Source organism: Varroa destructor, unplaced genomic scaffold (assembly GCF_002443255.2).
Source record: "Varroa destructor unplaced genomic scaffold, Vdes_3.0 BEIS01000002.1, whole genome shotgun sequence".
NCBI classification, from domain to species: Eukaryota; Metazoa; Arthropoda; class Arachnida; order Mesostigmata; family Varroidae; genus Varroa; species Varroa destructor.
The window spans coordinates 34,242,155-34,270,094 of NW_019211455.1; the positions used below are offsets into that span (position 1 = coordinate 34,242,155).

General features: G+C 36.4%; 3 protein-coding genes and 1 long non-coding RNA gene across 16 annotated transcripts in view; 2 read left to right on the plus strand and 2 right to left on the minus strand.

Moving 5' to 3' along the window:
- The window catches only part of LOC111244215 (putative fatty acyl-CoA reductase CG5065), a 113,200-nt gene extending 108,408 nt beyond the window's left edge, over positions 1-4,792 (plus strand). For all 4 annotated transcript variants that reach the window (XM_022791039.2, XM_022791040.2, XM_022791038.2 and 1 more), the window contains exon 11: positions 3,372-4,792. In XM_022791039.2, coding sequence (XP_022646774.1) covers positions 3,372-3,480 — 109 coding nt within the window. In that variant the 3' untranslated portion in view covers positions 3,481-4,792. The remainder of the gene's footprint in view (positions 1-3,371) is intronic.
- Positions 3-15,785, minus strand: LOC147757710 (uncharacterized). Of its 2 annotated transcripts, XR_015320845.1 has the most exons (4): positions 15,027-15,785; positions 14,367-14,758; positions 2,672-2,870; positions 3-1,117 (listed from the first exon to the last, which is right to left on the minus strand). It is a non-coding gene; the product is annotated as an uncharacterized LOC147757710 (long non-coding RNA). The 2 variants fall into 2 exon arrangements; XR_015320844.1 differs by lacking the exon at positions 3-1,117 and having other exon boundaries at positions 2,357-2,870.
- LOC147757711 (uncharacterized) lies at positions 5,258-18,479 on the plus strand. Of its 2 annotated transcripts, none has more exons than XM_086979865.1 (5): positions 5,258-5,733; positions 11,986-12,079; positions 12,774-12,919; positions 14,620-14,805; positions 18,366-18,479. In XM_086979865.1, exons 1-4 carry the CDS (start codon positions 5,470-5,472, stop codon positions 14,728-14,730), a joined length of 615 nt encoding a protein of 204 aa, XP_086835991.1. In that variant the 5' UTR covers positions 5,258-5,469; the 3' UTR covers positions 14,731-14,805; positions 18,366-18,479. The 2 variants fall into 2 exon arrangements, with proteins under 2 accessions (XP_086835991.1, XP_086835992.1); XM_086979866.1 differs by having other exon boundaries at positions 5,260-5,733; positions 12,757-12,919.
- The window catches only part of l(3)80Fj (lethal (3) 80Fj), a 74,429-nt gene continuing 64,600 nt past the window's right edge, over positions 18,112-27,940 (minus strand). For 6 of the 8 annotated variants that reach the window (XM_086979857.1, XM_022791028.2, XM_086979858.1 and 3 more), the window contains 7 exons: positions 27,547-27,915; positions 25,093-25,351; positions 23,655-23,757; positions 20,254-20,401; positions 19,736-19,879; positions 19,517-19,558; positions 18,112-18,554 (listed from right to left, as the gene is read on the minus strand). In XM_086979857.1, coding sequence (XP_086835983.1) covers positions 18,357-18,554; positions 19,517-19,558; positions 19,736-19,879; positions 20,254-20,401; positions 23,655-23,757; positions 25,093-25,351; positions 27,547-27,915 — 1,263 coding nt within the window. In that variant the 3' untranslated portion in view covers positions 18,112-18,356. Of the gene's footprint in view, positions 18,555-19,516; positions 19,559-19,735; positions 19,880-20,253; positions 20,433-23,654; positions 23,758-25,092; positions 25,352-27,359; positions 27,427-27,546; positions 27,916-27,940 lie in introns of those variants that run through there. The other 2 variants (XM_086979859.1, XR_002670792.2) reach the window with 2 other exon arrangements.

Sequence of the window (27,940 nt, forward strand, 5' to 3'; positions counted from 1 at the left end):
GTTAGTCTACATGATTTTCAATAAACTATTTGTACGAAACTATATTTTTTTTGGCACATATAACTTCTCTATATAAAGGAAATTCACGCTAACTTGGGTAATTCAGTTTTAAGCTAGAATAGCCAAGAGTGTTTTGTAAGTCTTGCAGTGTGACATATAGAACGACAAGAAGCTGCGTCAGCAGCGAACGTACAGTCAGCTAAAAACATGTTTCGAAACCACACACATCCTTACTTATTTTGTTTTTACCTTAATTAATCTTAATTTAAAGGTTATTGAAAACCAACCCAATGATATATATACTCGGTTTATTACATTAGTTTCTGAACAAACATGATTCCAACATGATTAATTCAATAAGCCATTTGTTTGCAGAAGAAAGAGTCTTTTTCAGCTAAACAAGATGTCCACCTATGGCAATCAGCATTACGAATATATTCTGGCATGTGTTTCCGATAAATTTTGCCACATAGTCCTGGATCAAAAACATCCCCACTATATTCACATTATATTTAATTGTTGGTAAAGTAAATTGAAATTTCACGCGAATGAGCACATATCATGACATATCCTCCCACTCCCTCACCACTGGAAGGTAGAAAGTTTGTTTTGACCGTGTTCACCTTTAAGAAAAGTCCTTAAAGGCCAGTCTTGCGTTATTTTCTTGAGTTTTTTCCAATCATCTCACGAAGTGCACGAATCTGCCTTATACGCCTAGTCCTTCAGCGTTAGAATAGACAACGGCTAGAGTGTGTTGGTTTCCTGTAATACCCCGTATTTCTAAATGATCATTCCTGTGATAGAGAATGAGTGGTAAACCATCTGATCCTCTGCCGTCGTTGCTATGAAGTATGTTCGTGCATACAAGAAATGTGAGCTGACCTCATTGCGCTTGCAAAGGCGTCGCTAATTTGTGCGTGTTGGCTGCTCGTTCTCCACAGCCTACCCAAAACATGTATGGAGAGTTACCAAACAGGTTTTTAAACAAAGTTTAGTAAAGATACACACTGAGCTAACGTTTAATAAAGTGACAAGAGGCAATGAAAGTGTTGCATATATTCACGCTCTTGCGTCAGCGCGCTTGATCGCACACTCCGTGTCATCAGAGGCCGAAAACCTGAAAAATGTAATAGTTACTCCCAAAGAAAATTGGTGAAGAGCATACCCTTGATTGCTTGCGTTCTTACATTGAATTGATGTCAGAGTTCGGTTCAAGTTAATTTTATTTAAACAAGAATAGTCTTAGCTTTGTAATAGTCTAATAAAACAATTGATTTTCAACACGAAGCAAATATGTCTATTTCAGAGTTCATATGTATCCGAACTTAATTGGCAAGCACGGTTAGAGTAATTTTCTTATGACTATCCTAACCGAATTATACGTTTCGCTATACCCATGGAAGGGTTTAGCTGACTTGTAAGCACGAAACCCATCATGAGTTCGCAGTTCTATTAAAGACTTTTTTGTTTCTGTAAAACAATGATCTAATTTTTGGCGAAAAACAGATCCAGAAATGGCTCTATGGTACCAGTGTCGTATGCTACGCTGAAGAGTACAGCCATAGACGGGCATATAAAATCGTAGAAACGAAGATGTTCTTCTAATATTTTCTAGTATAATAAAACGAGTATATTTATATTGGGATTACGACTTTGAAAAACACTTCGAATTAACCATACCAATCGCCATGAATCATTTTTGAAACTTGGTTGAGATCGTCATTTTACTCAAATTCGTACTATATGAGCACGTAATTACTAGCTAATATAATGCATTGAGGTACCATCGTGTATGGTACTTCCAGTATCTGTGTACATTATATTATGTCTATTATTAGGTTGTTCAGTGTGAAGCGTCACAAATGCATATCTCAATTTTTGAAATAACGCTGTGTTAACATTGCGACATTTCATGGATTTTTCTTGTATTCAAAATATATTTTTACAGTCTGTCACCGTACACTCTGATATAGTTACTCGGACTCTTAACGGGCCAGTTGTAGTGCGTCATGAAAAACTAGAAAATTTTAGTAGATTATAATATAAACTTTATGTTGAAACTGCAAGGACGGAGACAGCTCGCCGTATACATTTTGTATTCAATAAAGGTTCTACTTCACAAACCGTTGGTTTAAAAAAACCCGGGAATTAAGTTTTCAAATCGAAAATGGGATGCAACGGTGTATTATGGAGAGTTGAGAGTCGCGTTAGGAGCTGATAAATTACAAAGTGAACGGGTGTGAACACTTAGATTTAATATATGTAAAAAATCCTAGCTATTTTCCTCGATGAAATTCATAAGATAAAGGAATCGGACAAATGGGGGGCTTGTGAATTGAGTAAGGATCAAGAACAGTTGTAAAGGTTCTTGTTTCTCTTTATTCTTACGTTACAACAGTAATCCATTCTTGTTGAAAAATTGATTTTCCATGATAATCACAGATGATAATATTAGTGAGTGAAATAATTCCAAACCCTGATAAAATTAAAATATAAACCTCAGGATGACCAAAAAATCAAAACATATCTTGATATATAATCGGATCTCCACCCCCTCTAGGATCAAAAAAGAAGTATTAAAATTACGATCTGTTGATAATATAATATAGTAATAGTTCCAGTCAAAACAGGCAAAGGTAATAGTAACAAAACTATAGTAATAAATACATACCAAACATATGAAGCCATTATCTCTGTTTTTATACCTCAAGATCGTATATTAAAAATAGTTGCAATAAAATTAACTAAATCGGCGGGACATCACTCTCAAGGAGTATACAGCGGCCAGAATTTATGGTATCTGTTTAGCTATTTAATGCAGGTATTGTCCACCTCAGCTCCATGAGTCCTAGTTCCTCGATTGCGGATAACTGAAAGAAATGATAAGAAAACTCTGCATTAAATGTTATAGATAACTTACTATCCAAATGGGAGAAGGTTATATATAATAATAATGTGCACGTTGATGAAACATAAAAAACAGGCCTGTAAAAAAATTCGAGAAGCTAGCGTTTATTCTATCATGTTTCATATTGAACGACCTAATAATTAATCACTTACAAATGCCTACTAAGTTCTATGGCTTTTCAATGCGACTCGAAAATCTTGTGCTATTCGGTATAGGCGAAACTCTTACTGTTTAAAACGCGATTGCCGTCCGTCAATACATGTTTAAAAACGTATCAATAGTTAAAAATCGAACTTTTCAAAACTCAAGTCGTGTGAAACTTTTTGATAAATAATCTCTATGATATGAAAGTATTATTAACTAATAACTAAATTAACTTTGAAAATAATTTCACTGGAGAAACATTGTATCTAATAATTCAGTTTTTTGTATTGGTTTGGGCCTCTGTTTTTGTTGTTTACAGACTGGCTGTAATTCATTATGGGTCACATTTGTTGACTGCGTTTATTGTCATCAAATTGCTTGTCTCATTCATCGAGTTCATCATTGGATTCAATATGTATATATTTTAATATATACGTATATAAATATAATATCGGAGATGGTGATATGGCTAATTTATGACTCTTTGGCAAATCATCGACGCGGCTTTCTTTTCTGTATTCTACTATTTCGCATCCATGAAAATTAAATAATAGGGCCCGTTCAACGTCCATTCTGTTGATCTGGTTTTGTGACATATGAAAGGCGAACACCAATTACGTTATTAGACATATATATTTTCTCAAAAAGCTCCTATCAACAAATGTAGGCGTTGTGTCTAACACGCAACGATACACAAATAGATTTTCTTTGATAGCCAGCCAGACTTGGTACACATTCGTATATTGCCGATGGCAGTGTGTTCTGTATACGTCTAGCACGGGGATGAATAAATGGCCCTTTAAGATGGAGCAAACACAGACTAACAACTGAATAAGAGTGAGCTCTCAGTTAAAAAAAAAAATGGGCTCACGTTTAGTGAAAAGTTAGTTACACAGTTGAAGCAGCATCGAACTAACTTTTTCCTAACTCAGAGCTAATTTTTTCTTGCCCATGAACTTAACTACTAACCCCTACTGTACCGCAGAAGCCAGCAATATATAAGGCGCTTACGAATGCAGCAAGCCAACATTGCAATTTGCTTATACACTGTTAAAGGTACTTCGGCAGAAACTACACCAAATAATCAAATGCAATATGAAATATCAGTAAAAAGTAATAAAATGTTTTGGAGATAAAATAAAAATGGGATATAAACTTAGATTATTATAGCGAGAGTTCTAAAGGACCAAAAAACACGTTTAAGTTCATGTATGTATACTCATGTGCTTAATGGCATGTTCAGAGCTGTGCCCAAATACGCTTAACTTTGTCACAGACAACTTAACATATATACTCTAAAGATTTTGGGTTAACAGTTACATTCCAATTTAATTACAAATTGTCCAACCTATTATGATAGTTTGTAAAACATTTACAAAGTTTCATCATAAAATAGTTATTGTGCAATCAAGTCTCTAAATTGAGTAAATAACATATACGAGAATAACCTTTGAAGATGACAAATGATATCGACCGCTGTTAAAAGAAAATATACAATTTTTTTCGTTCTCGTATCTCTAAATAATTGTATGTCAATGTTATCATTTGATTTGTCGTATCTCGGTAGTCTACGTGTAATCTGTGATTTTAGGCTAATCTGTCAATATAATAATTATAGTACCGAAACCAAAATGTAATACATGACGGATGTATTATACATGTGCATTTTGCATTGTCTTTCTCGGCTTAATAAAAAAAGTGAACTTGAATTTGTCGGATTGCTTCCGATATTAAACCCTGTGTAAAGACAAATTATTGGCTTACGGGTATATCTTTTTATTAATATTTCTTTTGCTTATGACAACCACTGTCTTTGTGAAGTTGTGTATTTCTAACTGCTATTATTTGTTTAATTATATAACCTGACAAGTACATCTTTACTTAATCTTTATTATCTTGGCTCGATCTCGCATAAAATCCAAGAAGTGATAGCGTAATCCTATAGAATTTGTAATAATAATCAGTACTGTGTTTAGTTGTTGCTACATAATCTTCTCAGCTAAGGTTTTGTCAAGGGTTGTGTCATAAGGGACACGTAACCAGTATTGCGTATAACGCTTGCGCAGTTACTCGAATACATGATACAGCCAACACACAAGACCAGATTGCAACAATAAAAAAGAGAAGACGATGCTTGCGGTGTATAGTTACACGTATGCGTTTAGTACCCTTTCCCTGGGTCTCTGATAGCCCAAGATTATTTTGATTATTTAGGAGTTCTTTACTTTCTTGCTTCTGTGCCGCCAGTTCAGTGCGTTAGTCAACAGGACTAATATTTTCTTTGTGAAATTTATCGCTACCTACAAAGTCTTTTAGGTTCAAGGAAGCTGCTCTAGGGTATTTTGCTCAAGTGATTAATTTAATTCGCCTAGAAGATCCTAACGTCAGACTATCAACCATAGACTTGGTAGGCCGTGATGAGGAGCACTTTTAGTTGCTGGCTATCCATTTGGGAAAATGTACTACTTCGAACGTACTTTACGTTATTAATTGCTGTTTTGATTGCCTTGATTACCACGACCCGTGCCGTTGATATTTTAATGATTCCTGCTGAGAAACTGAGACCTTCACCTGCGCCTGCTTTTCCAACTGCTGCTCCTCCAGCGCCGAGGTATCCATTGTATCCATATATCGTGATTCCCAAACCACCAAAAAATCCTTGCGCTCGAATGGAAGGAGACGTGAGTAATCCCGCAGTGCTCATTATAACAGCGATTTTCTTATAAAATTGTAGCAATTGAGACCACGCACCGCCTTTACCTTTTTAAAGTTGCCGTTTTGTGCATATGGGTTATACAAAATATCCATATATTTCTGAAAAATGCCATCAGTGAGATATATATATATATATATAATCTTACTGATGACATTTTTCATGATGATGATATATATATATATATATATATATATATATATATATATATATATATATATATATAATGGAGTATTCAAAAACATATATCACTCAGGCACGCGTCCAAAAAATTGTGCCAGAACGATCAAATTGATTTTTTTTCTCCTAAACTTGCTAATTACTGGGCTAGTATACAGCTTAAAACACAATTCTAGTTGTTTTAGTATTCAAATATAGTACAATTTTTAATACAGTTTTGGACTGAACGATACTAAAAGTGTGACTATCAACATCAAAGCAGGAAGACACGATGACACCAATAGGTTACAAAATCACAGTAAGAGTGATAATTATTTAACAAATAAGTATTAGCCGAGCCATTTGATATAGCATACTACCAAACTAATTCGCAATTTAACTAGTTTTAGCCACTCGCAATGGCAAAGTTGGCAGTTTAAGGTTTACAAAGATTAGCTGGCTCATTATAATATCATTAGATAACAGCTTAGAGGTTTTACATTATGCCATTATGCCTTGTTAGTGACTATTTTTAAAATGACCTTAGCTAGGATAGAAGTTCTAAGCTACAGTGGACTCGAGCAAAATCCTTGAGATACGTTAGACGACCACAAAGAAAACTCTATTGAGAAACTATATCTCCATGCTCTACTTGGAAAACCCGTATCGGTCAACAGGTTCGGATTTACCGAGTTGTGAGCACGTAAGCTGAAGGCACTAAACCTTAATTCAAAGGTCGTAAAGGAATGGTAACATATATTTTAGGAGGTTTTTATTTGGTTTAGAAAACAACACAGTAGTGAACTGCAATCCAGATTGAATACAAGTAGGTCCACACGTGTAAGTAACACGTGCAGTATGTGATTATTTTGTGCCGCCAATGCAAGAGACCATTCAGAAGGATCAGCGTGTTTTCCAACTTGCAAGGCTATCTTTTGCTATTGAGCGACAATTCAATGCATTGTTCCCCACTTTTCTTAAAAAGGTGTTGAAGGTTGTTTAGAAAAGCTGGGAAGGTACTATTAGGGTTATAAGACTGTAAAGGGATATAGCATAGAGGCTTATCTGTGAGAGACTCTGAACTAAAAAAAAATATGTATATGTTTTATGGTGTAACAGTTTTGACTTTTGCTAAAATCGTTCCAACATAAACCTCCCTAAAGTGCAAAGAAGAAGTCCACCCGAGATAGAATTGTATGGGGATGATGGAGCGATTATCTCCAGATACAAAATAGCGTAAGAACGTAGTGGCTACTTAAATCAATTTGAAGAGAAAAAAATCACAACGATGCCTTATAACGATGGTTTGGCCAATTGTCGTAAAGAGCAAGCATCAGAAAACTAAGCGTAATTCTTAATAAATGCAAAACCACTTGGGAGCAAGGTGCTATTCAGAAGCAACTTCTTTATCAGCGTCAGTGCACACGCACAGCTTTGAAAAATATTTGCATCCATTTAGTTAGATTAAAATTAAGCTGATGCTTCGTAACCTCTTTTGTTGAAAGGTTCACGGTGGGCTTAATGATCAGAAAGTTTTCGAGCACGACTTCTCTTTTCGACTATTTTCGTCAAAACAGAAATTGGAAGGTTTATTAGTATCTGTAATAAGTCGAGCTAGGTTATTCAAGGTCTTTAGATCCGCAGGCACGGCTTTTTAGTATGTCTGCCCGATATCCTGATACCGCTTTAGTTTCTTAATACAAAGCTGAGAAATTTAACCAGAAGGCTCAATATGTCAACCCTGTTATAAGACTTATACAGAATATAAGGGAGAAGTTTCGGAAAACAGAATCTTATGTGGAAGTAACTAAGGGGCTTAAGGTAAGTCAACAACTCAGTTAAGTATCGTACCAGATGACCGAAAGTAAATTATATATTTGTTTCAGTAGAGACATTTCGTTGAGATGATTATTGGATGATTCCTGGATGACTGAACTCGTTTAGTACATATATATTTAGAAATAAGCCAGTATTTAAACAAGGCTGAGTACTAGCAACGTGTTACCCGACACTGTCTAAGAATAACAGATTTTACAGTATATTATAAAAAAAAAAAATCAGCCAGTAATATTCTCTCTTTTTAACAAAAAGTTGAGAAAAAACACAACGAAAAAGCATCCTGTTTTTTCATATATAGTTAGCCATAACGTAGGCCAGTCCTTGTAATTTCTCCTGGTCATATGCGTCACACATTGGCGCTATTTCTTTACCGGCGTTTATTTATTTATTTAAGGTATTGCTGTATACAGACAATATCTTGGTACACGCGGGGTGTATTCCCATTATTATATACTAACACATTATTACACAGACACAGCACAGAATTAGTGCTATAAACAAGATCAGTCCGCTAGGAGAAGCCATTAAGTTTTGGTTTAGTACACGAGATAAATGAAATACAAGCACTAATATTCGAAACAATTTGAGGCCCACCGAAAGAAGGAGCTAATAAGGCATGCGTAGCCGCACGTAGGTAGCCGTATGTACTGTTAAAAATATCGTAGTCGTCAACACGGTGCTTTGAACCTAGTAACTCCAGGACGTTCCGCTAGAGAGAATGCCAAAAAATAGCTGGATAATAAACGACACTCAGAGCAAAATATCCCAGATTCAAATTAAAATCTAGTTAATAAATATCAGGGCGAAAGATCAGCACAGAGATTATAATTTCATTATGTCATTGTTGTAATAGAAGCTTCTGTAACCACAACAAATCTCCTTCATCTTGGTCATAAACGCACAGACACGATTGTAATTCTTGACAATATTATAGATCCTGAAATAATCTATCCTATGCAAGCAATAGTGTATTTTGAAGATAAATTAGTGCAGCTGACGCAGGTCGCAGATCCATTATAGCTTTCACCATCTTTAAATAAAGCCTGCCCGGATTCTGATAGTTTCAACCTAGTTGATATATAGATGGTGATAGTGAATGGCGAAACGGTTCGCCCACGTAGCTATCTCGAAATTGATGATACAAACAAAGAATCAACCATTTAAATACTAGAGACCTTGACTTGAAAACCTCTATTACTACACACAAAACTATTTATTAATTTTGCAAAATTATATTTTAAATCGGATGCAATGCCATCTTACCAACAGATGGAATTGGTTATATTAAGAGATTTAATGGCCTGCGTTTTTCCCTAATATATAGACATAAGAAAGTATGCATTAGGCTAGTGCCAGTATGGCAGCCTTTCCGAAAATGATAAACGATATACTAAAAGGCTTCTAATAATCAATCGTTTGACAATGTTTTTATTAGCGTCGAAACTAACAAAGAATACCGAATGAAAAAATTATGGTAAGAGTAGCTCGAACTATGATAGTTGATAGTAAATGGTGATGGCAGTGAATAAAACTGACTTCATGGGATATTTGAATGATACTACAGGTGATACAGCAAAGCCTTTAGCGTTGCACAAATCAAATCTGTACTGAAAACTGGTAGTTTCTATGTGAGGTGTGTTCCAACTTCCTATTACCTTGTCGAATTGATATGCAAATGAATAAAACACGAACTATATAAAACATGTAATAAAAATACATAAAAGCCTTCCCGCTAACAATTTTTGACCTAAAACGTCTCCTTATTTTTGCTACGAAACCTTCCTATGGAAGCCTTAGGGGCAGTGCTATTAGACAGTTATAATATTAATTGGTAAGTGTCGGTGGCCTATTAAAAAAGCTTATTCAACAAATGAAATAATTGCTTACCAGCTACACGTATATCCGAGTGGAAGCATTGCAGATTTACGTTAGGCACTAATCGCATCACTAGAATTTGAGCATGGTGATTGAATACAATGAAAATAATTAGATGGGTAGATTGGTTAAGGAATTATGTTTTCACAACAGACTTTTGGTTCCTGACATATTGTCAGAATTATAATACGCGATCTATTTAACATATATGAATTCAAAAAAATACGATAAAAAATAATGAAGAAAACTAAGTCCTTTAGGTTAGCTCAAAGTAGCAATATATATTGACCGAGCCTCAATTAGTGGTAATGGCGGAATATGTACACCGTCAACAGTCGAAAAAATTCAAGTTTGAATTGTTAGTGGTCCGACGTTGCAGCAGTAAATCACTAAATGTTGAATAATATTATCGATGCTATATACTTTCTCGGTTACCTCGCCGCAAAGAAACTCCAAAATGTATCATGAATAATAATGGTCTTACGGCCACATCCAAAGATATTTCGAAATATGTTTGACTTATGGATTGCGTTCATTAGTTGGTGAGCTCTACTAAAGTTTCTATACGCAGGAAGTCACGCGTACAATTTCAAATGTAATTTATGGCTTGAACTGATTATAGAGGTTTGAAAATTCTGCATCTTCGACATTTAGTAACAACAATGACAATTTACTCTTGTGACTTGTTGCTTAGAACCAGGGCTATACGCGGAACGCATCGCACTATTCATGCGACTGCAGTACTCAATTTTCACCTGCTCGAAAACTAAACTTGCCAGAATGCGCAGGCCTAAATGCTATTTTTGTCACTAGCTGCGTCGTTCGTCGCTTCAAACGTTCCATTGGTTGCATGGCATATCGCACACAGCTCTGCACTTTTTTTGTAGTATCACTTAAGTTAACGTAAGTTCTTCGAACATGGTCAAAGCAAGGCGTAACGAGTACAAATTAGTATGAGCCACAGGAAAGGATAATACGCTTGCGGAGCGATTCAAGCATAAATCCCTTTTGAAATAAAATGGGGCTGCAGTTGTATCGACAACATTGAATTGTGAACCCCCACAAATGATAGAACTTCTGAGATCGCTAATACAATGATACTCTCTACTTAAGGCTTGCTTCTTTCGCGAGTATTTAATAAAAATTTGTACTTGGAGCAATTCTCAAAACGAAAATCAAGACATTATTTTTTTTAAATTTAAGGCTTGTGCTTTTTTGTATAATTTGATTATTATAACTACGAGCATCGACGATTCTTAGTTTCTATCTATCCTGCAATCGATCGAAACTGTAATCGACTTGTGAGACAGTAATGCTAAACCGCCATCCATGCTTTAATGCCGGTAATGATGTAGTCGCTTGCGGTAGCAGATTTTTGTGAAATTCATCGAGTACCATGGAAGGCCGACGATACATGGCCGCGTTTTAGCGCTTGTTATTCTATAATGGGTTTCACAAGTTACAGGGAGCAAAAACAAAAAAAAAACTGAACAAAAATACCAACGGTATTACGACGTACTGGCTGCAGATCTCAGGTGCCAGCTCAACGCTATTTTTGTCGTGGATCGTAGTTGCGAAAATACCAGATCTCCATAATAAGCTACATACAGAAAAATTTAGCACTGTTGCATTTTGGGTTATATATAAGTCAAATATCCAAAGAAAAACAAGGGTTAAAAAGTTCAAAAGGTGTAAAAAAGCGCAACAATTTCAAAGAAATTGATCATTAAAGCCTATCTTGGCGATCGAATTAACAACTGATGTTTTCTTCTCCAACACAGCTACTAATTTTTGTGCCAAAAACCCAAACGTATCGAAAGCTTTTTGAGCTATTTTGGTAAATATATAAGGCCTTAAAAAACCAAAACCTATTGAGGAGCTTTCGGTTTGCCTCATGGAAATCTTTGCGCGGTTTTTGAAAAGCCATACGAAAACTGGAAATAACAGAATGTCGGTTTTTGGCAAGAAGGATATCTTTAATTTTAATGTTCTGTTCAGCGCAAAGGGATTCAAGTCATAGTAACAAACACCACGAAGGTTCCTGATACGATTAATGTGAAAATATCACCTTTTCGGAAAGCAATCGAAAATTTGGACTCCATAGTCACTTTGTGCGACCTTTGTTACTATTTTGCATTACGCCGCGCATGTTTTATACTTAAATAAATTCTCAAAAACTTCTGTTTTATACTTAATTGCTGAAAGGTAAAATTATGGTAGTTTATATCTAATACAATTATGTGCAGCTGACTTAAAATTTGAAAGATGTGTAACATATGGCATTTTCCTTCGACAATGGTTTTACCTGTGACTAGCTATGTATACCCGTGTTCCTCTTTTATTGTAGGATTGTCGTACGGGATGTTGTTACCCCGGTCTCGTCTGCTCACGGAAGCTCGGTCGCTGCGCCAGCATCTTTCATCTTAAAGATTTTGAACTAGGTCTGAAAAACCTACCTACATACGCTATTCAACTAGAAGGATGATTATTTCGAACCCGATTGCACGCTTACCACATATTACACTATAGTTATTTATTATTTGTATTATACGTATTCGAACCAATCTTTACTTAGTTGATAAACCTATGTACTGGCTTACTTGTTTAGATTATCGCGACGTCTACTTTAAGTGATACGCACGGCTATTTTATGAGAAACCTAGCCTGAGAATAATGTTTCTATGGTACAAAAAAAACGTAGTATTTGAATAAATATTGGTTTCGTATTACCTAAGCGTAAGGCTTCATTCAATAAGCAAACTCTTGTATTTTAGATACGAGCGACTGACAAAAGGTTGAAAAATAATTTAACTTTTTATTTCTACGGATTTAAAACGGCTTCCTGGATTTAATTACAAAATTAAGCGAAAGAAAATGAGACTTCCAAATATCATAATGGCTTTAGCGAAAAATTTAGAAAATGAAATGGAACTGAAACATAACATATTTAATTTTATATCAGTATTGATATAGTTTATTTGTTAAGACAAATAAACTATATGTGGGGTGAAATATACATGTGTGTGTGTGCGTGTTAGGTGACATTAGGTAGCGCTTCATAAAGCTCACTTTCCTCTCTCCCTAACCTGTTATTTACTTCTTATGTATTGTTCGGAAGCGCTCTTCCTACTCCAGCCATGTGCTGTAACGGTGTTGCAAATGCGATTTCAACTCGCAAGATCCTTTCAAATATGGATGTTCCAGGACGTTTCGACACCTTTTGCATTATGCGTCGAGGCCAAAACGTTGCCGAAGTTCCCGAAACATTTGTCTTTTGCGAGGTAACAATGCTATCGCTAGAAGGTCTCAAGAGTGGTTTACTAAGTTTAGAAATGGTAACTGGGTTTAAAAGAAGCTTTCCCTGTGACTGAACATTTTTGTTTGATGACGGCTACTTGAAGGCACCTTTAGAGAAAGATGACCGACAAACAACTCCTGAATTTGCCGAAAAACTTGGCTGCAGTCACACAACCGTTGTTAAACACTTCAAGTCCTTTAGGCTTACGCAAAAATTTAGACTTTAAATATCTCAAGAGCTCCTTGAATTCAACAGGGAACTACAGGTTAGTGCTGCATCTGAAAATCTCGCCTGGGGTAGATCTCGCCACCCGTAGTAAGAAGTGGTTTCTATACGTCAACATAAATCAAAGATCAAAGCGAAGTCCTTTAGAAGAGAAACCAAAGTCCAGGGTCCAACTTGGTCCTTATCCAAAATAAATGTATGCCCAGCATTGACGAGACTGAGAGGGTCTAATTTACTAAGAAATGCTTTTTTATGGATTAGACAGTCGAGCGGCACGTTTACTCGGCCCAATTTCATTGAATCCATTAGCTTATTTCAAACTAGGGATCTTTTTCTTGAATTTTTGTTTGCAAAAATGGAAGAGATTCTACCTAAAAGGTTCGTGAAAAACAAGGTTAGGTTATCCTGCTTCATGACCGCATATTATTTCTATTTACTAAAAACCATTTAATACGATGCGTTGAGCGTATAGATATATGTATGTAAATATTATCACGTCAAAAAGGATATACTCGCTCCATAGAAAATTCATTTTCCAATTTAGAAAGGTGAATTTCTGGAAAAATAATATTTCTGTGTATGCCATTAAAATCTCATGTTCGTCCAGTTAATGTGACAGCGTATCTCACCTTTTACTATGCGCCATAAGAAAAAAACTGAACGGCATACGATCTGAAGAACGCGTAGGTAACTTTTTCACTATAATTGCAGCAGTTTTATACTAATGCAATATAATAACGCACTTTCGCACCTCAATGCACAACCGTGTCTTCACCATGTTAGCGTTATTCTTTTGCAACTAATGGGATCACACAAGCAAATTGACAATTATACAGGCATCTTTTTAGAAAGCATAGCATTACTCTTCCCATAGTGCTTTTTTCCATTTTGAGCATTTAGTTTAATCAGAATTGGAAATATTTTGATTTCCATCAAGGCATATGCTTAGTTTTTAAATTAGACTTTCTTCTACCGTCAGTTTAATGTTATAAGTTGAGAAATAATTGCTTTATAGCAGTCCAAAGTATATATATATATATATGTCTTTAATTCAACTTCTATGTATATGAATGTTGTAGTGATAACGCATTGCTAATACGAATAAGATTCATTCGCGCGACTTGTCACTCTTATATAGTATTAGCAGCGGTAATACCTAGGGCTCCTATAAAGGACGCGGCGTAATGTCCGACTGCGTTACCTACCTTTGTATCTCAACATTTAGGATCGTCTGTGCTTTCAACTTGTTCATACTTGAATATGCCGATCTTCTAGGTATGTAATTGCGGCCGATTGAAACCGTCCATAACTTCCTGTAAAAAGGTTACCTGATAATACCAGGCCTCTTTACGTCGCCCCAAAAGCGTTGCATAATTTTCTCTATTTGCTCGAAGTGAAACCGAACATCGGTTGCTGGTTGATGCTTGTACGTACGATCCTCGACATGTTTTGTCTTAGTATTGCAGGTTTCCGCGAATGAAAATCAACATCGGAATGCTCCATCACCTGACTTCGAACGTCGCACCGAGACTACATAATTATCCACTTCTCCACAGTCACAGGACATAATCGTGGCTTCAGCATAAGCCTGCGCAATCTGTGACAGCATTTCAATTCAAGTTTTAATTCAAAATAGAATTTCATGTACGAGTACATATATAGAAACACTTGTTCACATGTTAAGTTTAATAATGATTTCGTTTAGACTAGGATTTTCTCATTGTATTCTTCTGATATCATACACTTTAAAGTCATATACATTCACGAAGTATATCTTATAAAGAGCCTAACGTTCGCAACGAGTCTTTTGTTTTGCGCTACGCTAGCGTATCAAATATGGCTGCTATCAATGTGCAAATACTAGCCTAGAAATGATTCGGCGCAACAAACATAAGTCCGTGATCGCAACCTGCCGACAGCCCTACTTTACCTATATATAGGTGAGCTGTGCAATCGTGTGTAAGCCTAGAGTCATAAAATTCAGCAGCAGTGTTACAGTCAGATAGCTCACGAACGCCTGTACTGCACTGAGAACCATGAACTGACACGACAATAAAGCGTGTGGCTGTAAGATCAAGAAAACAACACTGCTGAAGTCCACGTCAGTCTACATCAACTTTAATGACAGCGCTGGAACGCTAAACATAGTGGGCGATTTGTTAAGTATGCTGGTTGAACGCCTCAGTAATTAGACAGAATCCTAGCGTCTCCACCAAAATTCGGCTAAGGAACTGGAATAAAAACTACGAGGTCTTGGCAATCTATCCCGAATTTTTTAGTGCGAGATGATATACCAGAAAGGTGTACTGCTTGCATTAGTAATCATTCCTGGCCAACAATCTGCTTTCCATGCAAAGAAAGGGAGGAACATGTCAAAGAGGAGTGCGGTGCTATCTTAGTCAAGCCTGAGCAAACCAATGCCGCAGTCTTGCCTTGCATCAGCGTCGTTCAGCTAATGTATCAAATATGGCTTGGTTCAAAAAAGTGCGTTGGATGTTTCTGATAAAACTGGAAACATTATTCTATAAATTGCCCATTAAAACCGCCAAGTGTTTACCAGCCCATCCGGTGATAAAAAGCTGGATATTTCAGAGAAGAGATTCTCAACCACACTCAGCAGTCAGTTTAACGACCGAACGACTAAAACAGGGCCACACAGCTATAAACACGCATGGAGCCGTGAACGAGTTAAGCCGAGAAGGTAACTCAGTAAGATTCCTAACTTTGAGTCTGCATCGCACGGACTGCTCACAAGATTCCGTCGACGGAAACAGATAAAACAAGGTTGTTTGTGTGCTGGTCTATCAGACGATTTTCGCTCGTTGTATCGTCCCTGAATCTAGATATCGGCAAGCTGCTGCATGTACAGAACGTGAGAAAACAGTTTATGAAACGAGGACATCTTTACTGATCGTGTGGATAAAATGATATAGATAATATTTTGAAAAAAACGTGGGAGCAATATATATTGTAATGAAGATCAAACTTGATAATTTAGAAGAAGTAAAAATCATTACAAGATTTTCGTAGGTGATTGCCTACGGTGATGACCACTACTGATCCAAGATCCATTTACTCACTCACATGAATGTATGGTACCTGTATGATGTCATGTCGTAAGGGCCCTACATATATATGATCCGATAACACGAATTACATTTAAAAAAATCGGATTATTTTATGATGATTAAATCTTGAATCAACGTTTTCTTGTTAAAAATAATAGTACGTATAGACCCATTTTCCCATACTGGTAGGGTGACAGCGATTAAATACGTCATCGTAACTTAGAATTCGTGAGTTACTCACCTATCAGAAATATTGTGTAACTCAGATTATTAGATCTGTTTCGACTACAATTAAAGGGGTCAATTTATATATATATCCTGTTTCATGTTCTATCGAAATGCTATTTCTACATAGCCTTATCTTTTTTAGTAATTTTAATTAACACGGACAACGAAGTTTCTCTTAATCTGTTTTGGAATTGCGGTAGAAAGTAATCTGGCTGTTTTACTTTTTTTATAGACAAGGAGCGTTCTAAAAGAAGCCAAAAAATGTTAGCTGGCCCAAAAATGTTAGAGATGTAATCGGGCTTCTATAAAACGATAAAGAAGCAAAATAGTCGGTTCAATTTTCTACGACTTCTCCTAAACTAAGAACAACTTACGTTTTAAATAAGTTAGGTCTCAGATTTAGGCACCGAATTTTTGCACTTGCTGTTCCACATATCCTCCTGTCAAAACAATATTGCCGACACATACATTATTGCAAATATTCACGATCATGGATTAGAATTAACTATGTAGGTAATCACCTATACCAGAATCATGCATAAACATGATAGTTATATAGGCTTCGGGACCGTTAAGCTGGTCATTGGTACTGATTTTTCTCACTAAAACAAATATTTTGTTATTAGTTACACTGAGAAAAGTCGTCCAAGCTCAAACCTTCATCAACAGTACTATGGAAAAACAATCAATTGGTTCAATAATCTGACATCATTATACAGGTTTTCCACTTTTCAGGCACCAATGTTTGAACCATTTAACACCCACCTTTACAATGCATAAGAGTATTTCATCTGGATATACTGCAGACATATTGTAATCTTTGACCTCCCGAACTCCATTCAGTTTTTTTATAAAGCGTTCCCTGGCAACAATCATAGCTGTTTATAGGGGTAAAAGCATTAGAGACCTACATAGTCCGCTCCTCTAAAAATCTGCTACATGTGCCACGTCTAACGGCCATGTTCATTCAAGATAATAAGCATTCATGGCAAATATACCCTCTTAGGATCCTAATCATTTACTAGTTCAAACTATCGTTGCAATTTCTTTTGTAGTAACTATGCTTCTGCTGATATAAATTCGCTTAAATTACGCTGCTCCTGTCAAATTAAACTTTTGACCTATGCAGCCCGAAAATTCTAAAAATTCAAGGGGCTCAAACGACCAAAAAATCCAAAACGATAAAGAACACAGAAAATCCAAAACGATAAAGGACCCAGAAAATCCAAATAACAATGAATACTTTCCTCTCAAAAAAAACATTAATTTCTGTATTAGGGTATATCAAGAACGTTCCTTGATTTTTCTTGTTGAACTTTTTTGATAAATTTGTGAGCCTTTAAATCTAAAATTCATTGACGATTTTCCGGGTTGTCTTGTACGAAATCTCCTTTAAATCTTTTAAAGTCGCAAAAAATTGCAAACAAAAGTTTTTGAACTTAATGAGGATTTGACCAACGCTCGGAATTTCACCCAAATTACAACAACAACACAGGTTTTCTTCTTATACGAAGGATAGCGGTTGAATGCGTACCCATTGCCTAACAGCCCACCAATGTTTGTTCCCATGCCACGCTTATATATATAATGGCGCATGCTTCACTCAGCGGTCAAGACTTCATGATAAAACAGTTATGAATAACTATACACGTAATATAATTTATAAAAAAAAAAACTTTATTTATAGTTGAAGTAGCGCGTATTATACGCAGCTTTAGTTTCTTTATGTTTAGATCGAACAAATACAATTACTGCGCGTTGCTCATAACCACTTATGACCATAAACAAGGCACGCTAGTAAGTGTACCATAAACCTGATATTTTGTTTTCATTATCTTCATAGTTGGTCTTAGTCAACCGCAACAATTGGCTTCTTTTTCGTTGTTTGTTTTGTATCATTCACATTAGCATCGTGTCGTCAATATGATCGGGCTGTGCTCCAGCACACACGGAACCGTGCTGCATCTGGATTTTTTGGGCTGTCCGAACAAGCGTCTTGTTGTAAACATCGATAAGAGTCTCCCGTGCTCCCCCATCCAGTACTTTTTCAAGAGCACACATCAGCTCGCTTTTCTCATCCGCTGGACTACCGGTCATCTGAATACAATGAATGACAACCCAAAATGTCAATGTAAAAATTACATGCAATCGTTAAGCAAAATCAACAAATTATTCACTCATCTGTACACTTCTCTCACAACAGATTATTCTTTCATTTATCAAGCAACGAAATCTGCTGCGAAATCCATCTGCCTTAATTGCAAGAAAAATGGATAAACTATTCAGACTCTCTGATTTTTCAGTATCAAACAAATCTAACCATCAGAAGTATTTAGTATTTAGTTTCACGGTAGAATATAAGCATTTCTTGATGTTAGATTATCCAGTATTCTTTGGTAATTGTTTAGAGCCGTTCCTTTGAAAAACAGAATGCATATACCGGTCAAGTTGGGTCACCCACTCGTATACGTAATATCGGTCTAATGGGCTGTAAAGAACATCTCTATCCGAAACCTACAACTTGTTGACGTGACATACGCGGGCTAGTGTTACTTTTTTACGAAAATGCGCGTTTAGTTGGGAAGTATAGCTGTTCTTACCCATAACTTCATTATAGTTACAATAGATCTTGCATCACTAATTTCAATCGAACACAAAAGGTCATTCCATATTTTTGACGACGTGATTACACGCCAACGCCACAGTGAAATCTTGAATACACTAAGACAAATTTAGGATCGACGTCTACATGGCAAGTGCATAGAGTCATAGGGTATTTTCAAACCTTGATTGACATGGGATCGAACAAGTGCTGTTACGGCTGCTTTAGCCGAATCAAGTATCGCCATGTCGCAGCTTCAAAATAAATTAAATCAGAGGAACTATTTATCCAATAATGTGTTACCCTATGCCTCCTGACAGGCAAAAATCATCAGCAAATCAGTAAAACTTAATGAAGTTTTACATTACATAGTTTATTAATAATAAATATTTTATGCCTTTTAATATGAATTTTAGTCAAAAGTATCGCTTCGTAATTTTTTAGATTTTCTACTTACCTTCAGCATGGCTATTAAAGCGAACTCAGCATTCGCCCGTACCTATAAAAAATATTAAAAACGTAGTTCTCTTTCTTAACTTTTTAATAGCTCAAATAGATTATATTTATATAATCTAATTCTAAAAAAATTGCAATATATGCAAGTTTCAACAATTTGCAAGTATAAATTTATTTTAAAAGAACTGTAAATTTCATACGCAGATGTTTATCAACTTACTACAGTATTCTTTTCCTTTGTTCCATTTACGAGATGTGGCGTCAGGATGCGAGCACATGAAACGGGTAAATCGCAATGCACACACACGAAATGGACTACTTCACCCAACAACTGCTTCAACTCAGTAGAAGGTTTGTTCATCGTCTAATTAATTACAGAAAAAATATGTTTGAAATTTAAGTTAATAAGTCAATTATTGTTGCATTATAACAATCAGACAAAACAGCTGTATATTTACTAATGGAATAGAAAAAGTATATGCAACACTATGTGGTATGGATAGTAAAATGACTATCGAATACGCTCACAATATAAAAATTATGTGAGAATATACGAACATCATTTCAAAATACATTAGATACATGGAAATAAGAAAAAAAAACGATGGAGGAGACCACTGTATATATGTAGTGCACGATATCCAGATTAATTCTAAAAGATTGCGCACATGTGAACAAACAATCATGTATTAGCTATAAACACTTAAAGAGAGACTTGCGTGCTGCACTATTATTTACCTTCGCAAAAGTTGTAAGTAACGCTACTGGTATTTCGTGACCTTCTTTGGCGCAGTGTAGTAGTAAAAAGCCTGTCGCTCTTAAAGCGGTTTCTGCAACTGCCCCTTTATGGGATGCCAACAGTGACAGTAAACACGTTTCCAGGTCCCTATAATTGTCAATATTACAAAAAAAATGCACTGAAGGGAAACACAATTACACAGCACCTTTATCAGTTCAGCAAGAAAAAACCATCTTAGGCTCAGCGGTGCCCCTTAGCAGAAATACACATCTCTTTACATTACAAATGGAGATTGCCGCAGCTTAACATATCGGTAAAAATTTTATTCAAAAATTACCACAGTTACATAAATATTTAATAATAACAAAAATACATAAATCGACAGCACAGTGTAGTAGACCAAGTTAAGTTTGCAGTTGAACAATCTTTCTATTGTGGTGTGTTGCTTAAAAAAACACTAAAAAAACATTAGCTCGGTATTGCACTGATGGCATTTAAGCACGACTAGGTATATTATAAAAATGCCGTGTGTTATATCGATATATATTAAACAAGAACAAGGGTTCTTTGTCGTTTAGTCGCCTGGTGCGATCTCATGGCTCTTTAAGGGAATAAGCTTTTCTCGAAATTCTCCACAATGAGATCCTCTTAAGTTATGTTCATATTATACGCGACGACCGCAGAAGCGCTGAAAGGAAGGATTCTTAGGGTGTAAGTGTTGAAGATGAAACTTTCAAGGCTTTTTACTAAGTTGGGAAGAACAACAGCAACATTAGATAGATGAATCGATTAGGTAGGCCAAAGAGATAGTGTCACAAGCAGCAATTCTGCCACCTCCATTGAATTTCAATTCTTCGGTTTTAGGTAGGTTAATAATCAAAATCGCTACACCTAGTTAGAACTTGCTGAACGTGGAAGCGAAAAAACTAAATAATCTGCATAAAAGAACCTTCACCACATTTCTTGTTGTGTAGATTTTCAAGCAGAACTGAGGAAAGGAGAAATCTTAAGCTACTGCCTTAAACTACATTTATAATCTGAAAGAGTGCAAACTCCAAGAGTTCAACGTCGATTGCCACACCGTTTCCCTTCTTGCAGGACGTTCTTAGGAAGGCCAATGTCGGCAAAAGCCCCAAGGACCAATGTCTTCGATGTCCACTACCAACGGGATCAAAGGATGATGTTCATATACTGCCTAGGTATATATTGACAAGAGCTATATATTTTTGTTTAATATGAAAAAGTAGAATCCTACAAATTGAACTGGTGGAGAGATCGACTGACTCTACGCTGTTCCTGAAGCACTGAACTGATTTTCAGTGTGTGAATAGAAAAGAAACTTATAGGAAATTCCTTTCTTCACAACTCCGTGCCACAACAATAGCTGGTTTGTATCACTCGTTTTTGGGGATGACAAACCGCTACTGAGAAGAAAGGAGTTTGACACAGACACATGCTTTGAACAGAGCGATCTATTAAGTGTCCAATGAACACTGATGAGCTAATTTGTGCGCCTGCAGCTAGAGAGTAATTTCCGATGTATTTGATTTTATCCCTGCTAGCGTTCACTGTAAATGTACATTTTTAATAATAGAGCTTCCTGCAAAGTTGACAGACGTTGGCATGATTGTTGGAACTGACTATTCGGCAGTGGTGCTCCAGTAAGCGGAAGGGCTGAAATACGGCTTGAGGATGGGCTAGTCTAAGCGCGCACTGGAGTTTTTTCTCACAATAATGAAAAAACCAGAATGTCTGCTACGGTTTGTAAGCCGCAATTCTTGTTGCTTGGTCATATATACCCCACCATAAGCCAAATCTGTCGGTCATACTATGACGCTGCCTTCACTATAGCGCACGATAAAATCGTATGGTTGTAAAACCATTTGACACAGAACCGGTCAGGTCCCATTTCCTTCCAAGTGGGATAGTAAACGGATTAAAATCCCATTAATGCAAATGAATCCGTTGTCCAGCATTTAGTCAAGACTAGGATATACCCCCTAAATTTCTGCTGCAAGCAACGCCAATGTAGAGGGGCTCCAGGAATTTCAATAGATTAACGTTTGCCACGACTTCTACTCAATATACGAGAAACACGGCCCCGAGACGTGGTTTCACGATTGAGGCCCAAGTCAAGTCTTCGATCATCGGTGACGGCAGGAAATGCGATAAACCCATAATGGGTGTACGTGCGGTATACCGTCACTCTAGACGAGAAATGGGCTAGTCTGTGCCGCCCATTAAAGAAAGATCAAGCCAGACATTGAAAGAGATTCCAGTGGCAGCAGGAAGTAGATTCGGGCGTAAGTTGAGGTCTACACTTACAATGAAAATCAGTAGCGCTTATTATAATGAGATCTAATCTGCCAGATGAAATTCTTGAAGAGCTTCATGGAAATGTAACACGGTAATAGACAGCACACAGTATGGTTGCTAAACGTCATCGCGACGCTTTGGTCACTTCCTGGATTGGAAAACACAGAATCAAGCGACGGCCTTCTTCGAATCAAGTGATTTCGATTATTTTAATGCTTCCAAGAGGTCGATAGAAGCCATAGCGTATCTTACAATTCTTTCTCTGAAACAAGTTATCTGCAACGAAAGTCGATCACCATCCGGACAGAGATGAAATATGTCCGAGGAGAACATAATATCACAAATACTTGCACTTTAGGCTTCACCGGATTGACCTTTAAAGACAACTTCTCTTCCAAAGCAACAAAATTATTTTGCCAACCTACATTAACCTACAATGAACTGAAAGCTTTGTATTTTGGAGACCTGCTGCGGCTACTACTACGGACAATCACCAAAACCAAAACAATTACTACTAAAATTTATAAGGACTAAGGAAATCAACTAACCTGGTTTAATATGAACAGCTTTATATTACCCTTCCCCTATACTAAACCTCCTCTAGAGTTCTTACGTTAGAACAATCTATCGACAACGATATCAGACTACAGAATTGCATATCCCAAGTAGTCAGCTACTGGACAGGCTTTAATGCGTAAATATAAAAAGGAAATACATTCCTTAAATATAAATAAAAATAGGAAATATACAATATATACTAAAAATAGTTATTGCTAACATGTAATATGTATTAGTTAGAAGTTCTTACTAGCATTATGTCTGAAGAGGTACCGGACGCGTGGTTGCCTTACAAAACCCTACGCCTACAATTTCTTTTCTTTTTTCTACGATGAATCTTCTTAATATAGCAGGACTTAACATATAAATTTAACGAAGAACTGTATCTACTCTATCTAACCCTGCCTTGACGGCTTTCAGCTTTACCGTATCATGGACAGTACTCAAGCGCTCGAAGCTCAAAAGCTACCCAAGTTACTTCGGTTGCTTGTTTTGCTTTTTCAGTGAGCAAAACAAGACTACATACCTGAGGTGTTTAGGCACAATGGTTTCAGGAGCAAGTCTTAACGCAACTTGAAGGCTTACGGCACGAAAATGGGTAACCGTCCATTCAGATCCAGGCTGACTCTCTGGAACCATTAAACATAAAACACGGAAATAAATATGATATTGAAAAACGAAATTTCTGCTTTGACAGTTGTCGTGCAAAAGGGTTTCCTTTATCATGAAGTACGATAAGGTAAAATCTGATCTTCAAAATACTGATATTTAATTGTTTCTAAAATAGAAGCACCCCCGTATACAACAGCTAAGACAACTTAAAACCTTAAAGTCGAGCTCAATGTTGATCATTTAATAACTGCTGACACGGCATGAAACTCTTTTTGTGGTTAGCTGCGGTAGTTTGATATGGCACTCATAAACCCGTTAGAACAGCAAGAATATAGTACGGCGTACCATAGTTGTCTTTGAGATAAATAAAATATATATCTCATTTAAAAATAAAAGTGGCAGGTCCATTAGACTTCTGGAGCTCCGAGAACTGGAACGCTTCGATCTGGAAAATGTTATTCCGATAGTGTCTTACAGTAGTTATAAGGCCTACAAGAGAATTTAATTAATATCGTGAATGTCCAGTCTATTTATATATTATTTTTGTATTTTATTTAGCCTATTCCAAACACCAAAACACGATCAAATGAAACTATTGTTTCCTTTGATCGTGTTTTGATCCGTGATCATGGGTCAACAGAAAAGAAAACGGCTTTGGTAGTAAGGCTAAATAGATTCGGTCCTAAGCAAATGCTCATATCCGCTCGAAAAAGAAATGATTAAGTTCTGAGTAGCCTCATGAATGTACGGCACGACGATCGACAGCACACACAGATTTACAAATAGTTTCGGCGGCATTACGTGGATATATTATTGTTGAATAGTTTTTACATAATCATGTGGTTATCTGACAACAATGCAAGATTTCATCGCTACGCTTCAATTACGATTTGAATCGTTGAAAAGAACCAAACAATGGCTTCGGCCGTTACTCTCCTGATTTAAGTCCGTTTGATTTCGATCGCTGGCATTCTAGGATGGCTACAGATTATGCAATGTATTTTAGAAAAACTATCAATAATGAGAACAGGTATAAAAATGCAAAGCAAAAGAACACAGCGATTAACCCCTTTAATTTTAATGTAAAAACAATAAATGGGAATGCATTGATGTTCTACCTTAGATATCTTTTTACTTGATTCTCCCAATTAGTTACAAAGTACTGGCATTTCTTGCTACTGATAGCTGTATAAAGCCTTTGGGAGACTAGTTAACATACTATGAACTGACATTTGAAAGAAGCAAATAGGACTACAATGTCAATTCATGGACATCTAAGATTGTAAGAATCGCGTAATCATTGTCATACTTGTTCTCTATAGCGGCAGATCTGTGTATTGTGTCATTCTTACCGAATATGTACTGTGATAAAATAGTCGTCAGCTCTTCTGATGGCAATGCGTTACAAAGGGCCCCCAAACAGGCCGCAGCTTGTCGACGACAGGAATCTTCGGCAGATGTTCCGTACGCAGCCAAACTCTGTACAAGCGATCGACGCTGTACGTCTGTTAACTGAGTTGTTGTGGTTGTTGCCGATGGTAAACGTTCAAGAACACAACGCAACGCAAATAGTAGTGTCTCGCGGAAGGAAGGATCGTCCACCGTCTTCACCTGTAAAGGCAATAGCAATGGCAACCGTAAGTCTTATCTTTAAAAAAAAAACTCTATTAGTTATATTTTAAATGCACAGTACAATGAAATGTGTGGAAGAAAATAAATATATTAGAAATAAGCGCGTGTGATGGGCGCGAAAAGTCTTAAAATTGTGTATACATCTATTGCATTACGCGGGCATTATAAACCTTTTTTGTAAGCATCATGCTTAGAGGAACAATTCAGTACTGGGATGCTGACTGCAGACTTCACTACACTAATTTAAAAAACATAGGTGTAAAGTCATTGTTCTTGAAAAACCACGTGAAATTCTTTCAAATACAATAACCAGGCCGGGTTCGATTTGTAGCACCTTTTTGGATCGACTCTTGTGGGATATGTAGACCATAAACTGCTAGATCGTAGTTCGTATTCAGTGCAACAATTATATTTTGAAGACTGACTCGAAATATAGCCTAGTGCAGTCTGATAGATGTGGTTCTCCTTACATATACACCTTCTTAAATTGTCTGCGGCGATACATATTCATAAAACAAATTGTTGTTTTGCGTAGGAGGAAGTTTTTTAATTATTTGTCAACCTAGATACCGTAGAACTATATACATGTGACGTGCCATTAGTAAAATTGTAACTTTTTGTATATCGACCTATTGTTATATGAAATGTTTGAGATCGCCAATGTTCGTATTCGCGTGAGTATTTATATTGTATGATCGTACTTGCCAAGTGCACTTCAATAGTGGATGTACCACTAGGAGACCATCTAGAAAACCTGCTAAAAGAGGTAACCAATTGACCTTGATATGGGTAAGACATGAATATATCTTCGTAAACAGATTGTGACATTTTATTTCTAGACTGTCAATTTTCGTAAAGACCGTTTTTTAGAGTTTTTTCGTAAATATTTTCAAGTAGAGATAATGTTATAGTCTAAATCTCATTCACTTTCTCTTTTACAACATGCGTAGTATGGCGGAATATCTAACCTCTACATTTTTACAGAACTTAATCGACTTCATTCACTGGAGTGCTGTTAAGTATTTGTTTGTGAGAACACAAACTCAATTTATTGTACGCTAGTATGGTCACTATTGGAATGAAAAATTTTATCACAAATGCACGAAAACATGGTTGGTATTTCGTTTCCGATTAACTGCGAGTGCAATTTTTTTTTATCACTTTATCCTGTTAATCCATGTGTACGAGTTTTTAAAGTGATACGTTAGATACTTGGGTGTCTGCGTTAAGATTTAACGTTTAAATGAGACACTATTACACCTAGGCCTATTACGCCCATGCACGCTGTAGAAAAGAATATTAACCAAATCTAGGCTCTATTATTGTCTCTACTTTCATCTCTAAGTAAGAAATAAGTATCCAGTTATCAATAACCGCTGGTAACGTATCAGAAATGCATTAGGCAACAGATAGTTTCATCAGTAAGCTCAATAAATGGAAAAAAGACGGGACAAACGGTGTAACGTCCTATCCTAGGTTAGTTTAATAGATATCTGAAGAGCTTTGTGATTAGGTGATAATTATTTTCGTACTCGATATAAGCTTGCCTAAACTGAGTTAGGAGATATTTAAATGGTAAGATACGTTATATATTTTTTAGTATAGATATCTCTGAATCATCTCCGAGAAGTTGAAAGAAGTTAATGATGAAAGATCGTCATAGTTGCATCCTAAATGCAACTTTTCTCCCTAAAGCTATCATTGTAAAGGAAACCTCATTTCTTTGTAAGTTTGGTTTGATGGCAAAGTTCAAATCATCTGTTCTTGCCCACCGTGAAAATTCTGTGACAAAAAAACTAAATGCTGAACCAGTAAATCAACTCCAAAGAAGCAAAATACATACACTTTGCTCTTAATAAGTGACGTGCAAATAGATTATGGATTGACGAGACTTCCATTGTCCCTATCTTCCATCTAGCGAAGCAGCCAAGCAAATCATTTACGTGTTCTGTTCGTGGTAAATATCGGAATAGATATTAAAAATTACCTTTTGGTGTTATTCAAATTAAGCACTGAAATGCTCTTAAACAGTCATTCAAGTACGATCAGTTACTCTGAAAGTTGGATATAGAAACAGATATAGAAAATGATCATATGATATTTATCAAAAACTAAGGGTTTTTCAGTATTGATGTATTATAGAAATGTGAATGATAAATGTGCTGATAAAAAACCTGATTATGTAGTTCCTGTACAATGGCCGCTGGTTTAGGGTAGATATTTGCGAGACAGCCAAGAACAACTGCGCCGTGCAGTCGAACCCCACGGTGGGCATCCGCCAACGCTCGGGTGAATGTCGAATATAGTTGTGGGAGGAACGGCTTGAGCTGAGCGCTGACTCGTTTCAATAAAAGTGTTAAAGTGTGTAACACAGCTGTTTTTAATGAAGGTGCATAGCGATCGCCTAATACACGTATTAGCGGACCCGTGAAGTTGCTAACAAACCGATGAGACAGGCATGGCGGATCCGTTAACGCGATCATTTCTCCAAGGCCAACTGCTGCCACTTCTTTCAACTCTGGCGAGCAATTCAATAGTACATCCTGCAATGTATTTATACAAAGATAT

Excerpts from the sequence above, each read along its gene's own strand:
- LOC147757711 (XM_086979865.1), top strand. The coding sequence starts at position 5,470 with ATGAGGAGCACTTTTAGTTGCTGGCTATCCATTTGGGAAAATGTACTA. Across the intron at positions 12,080-12,773 it reads TCTTAAAGATTTTGAACTAG|CCATGTGCTGTAACGGTGTT; the intron begins GTCTGAAAAACC and ends TTCCTACTCCAG. Across the intron at positions 12,920-14,619 it reads AAACATTTGTCTTTTGCGAG|TATTGCAGGTTTCCGCGAAT; the intron begins GTAACAATGCTA and ends GTTTTGTCTTAG.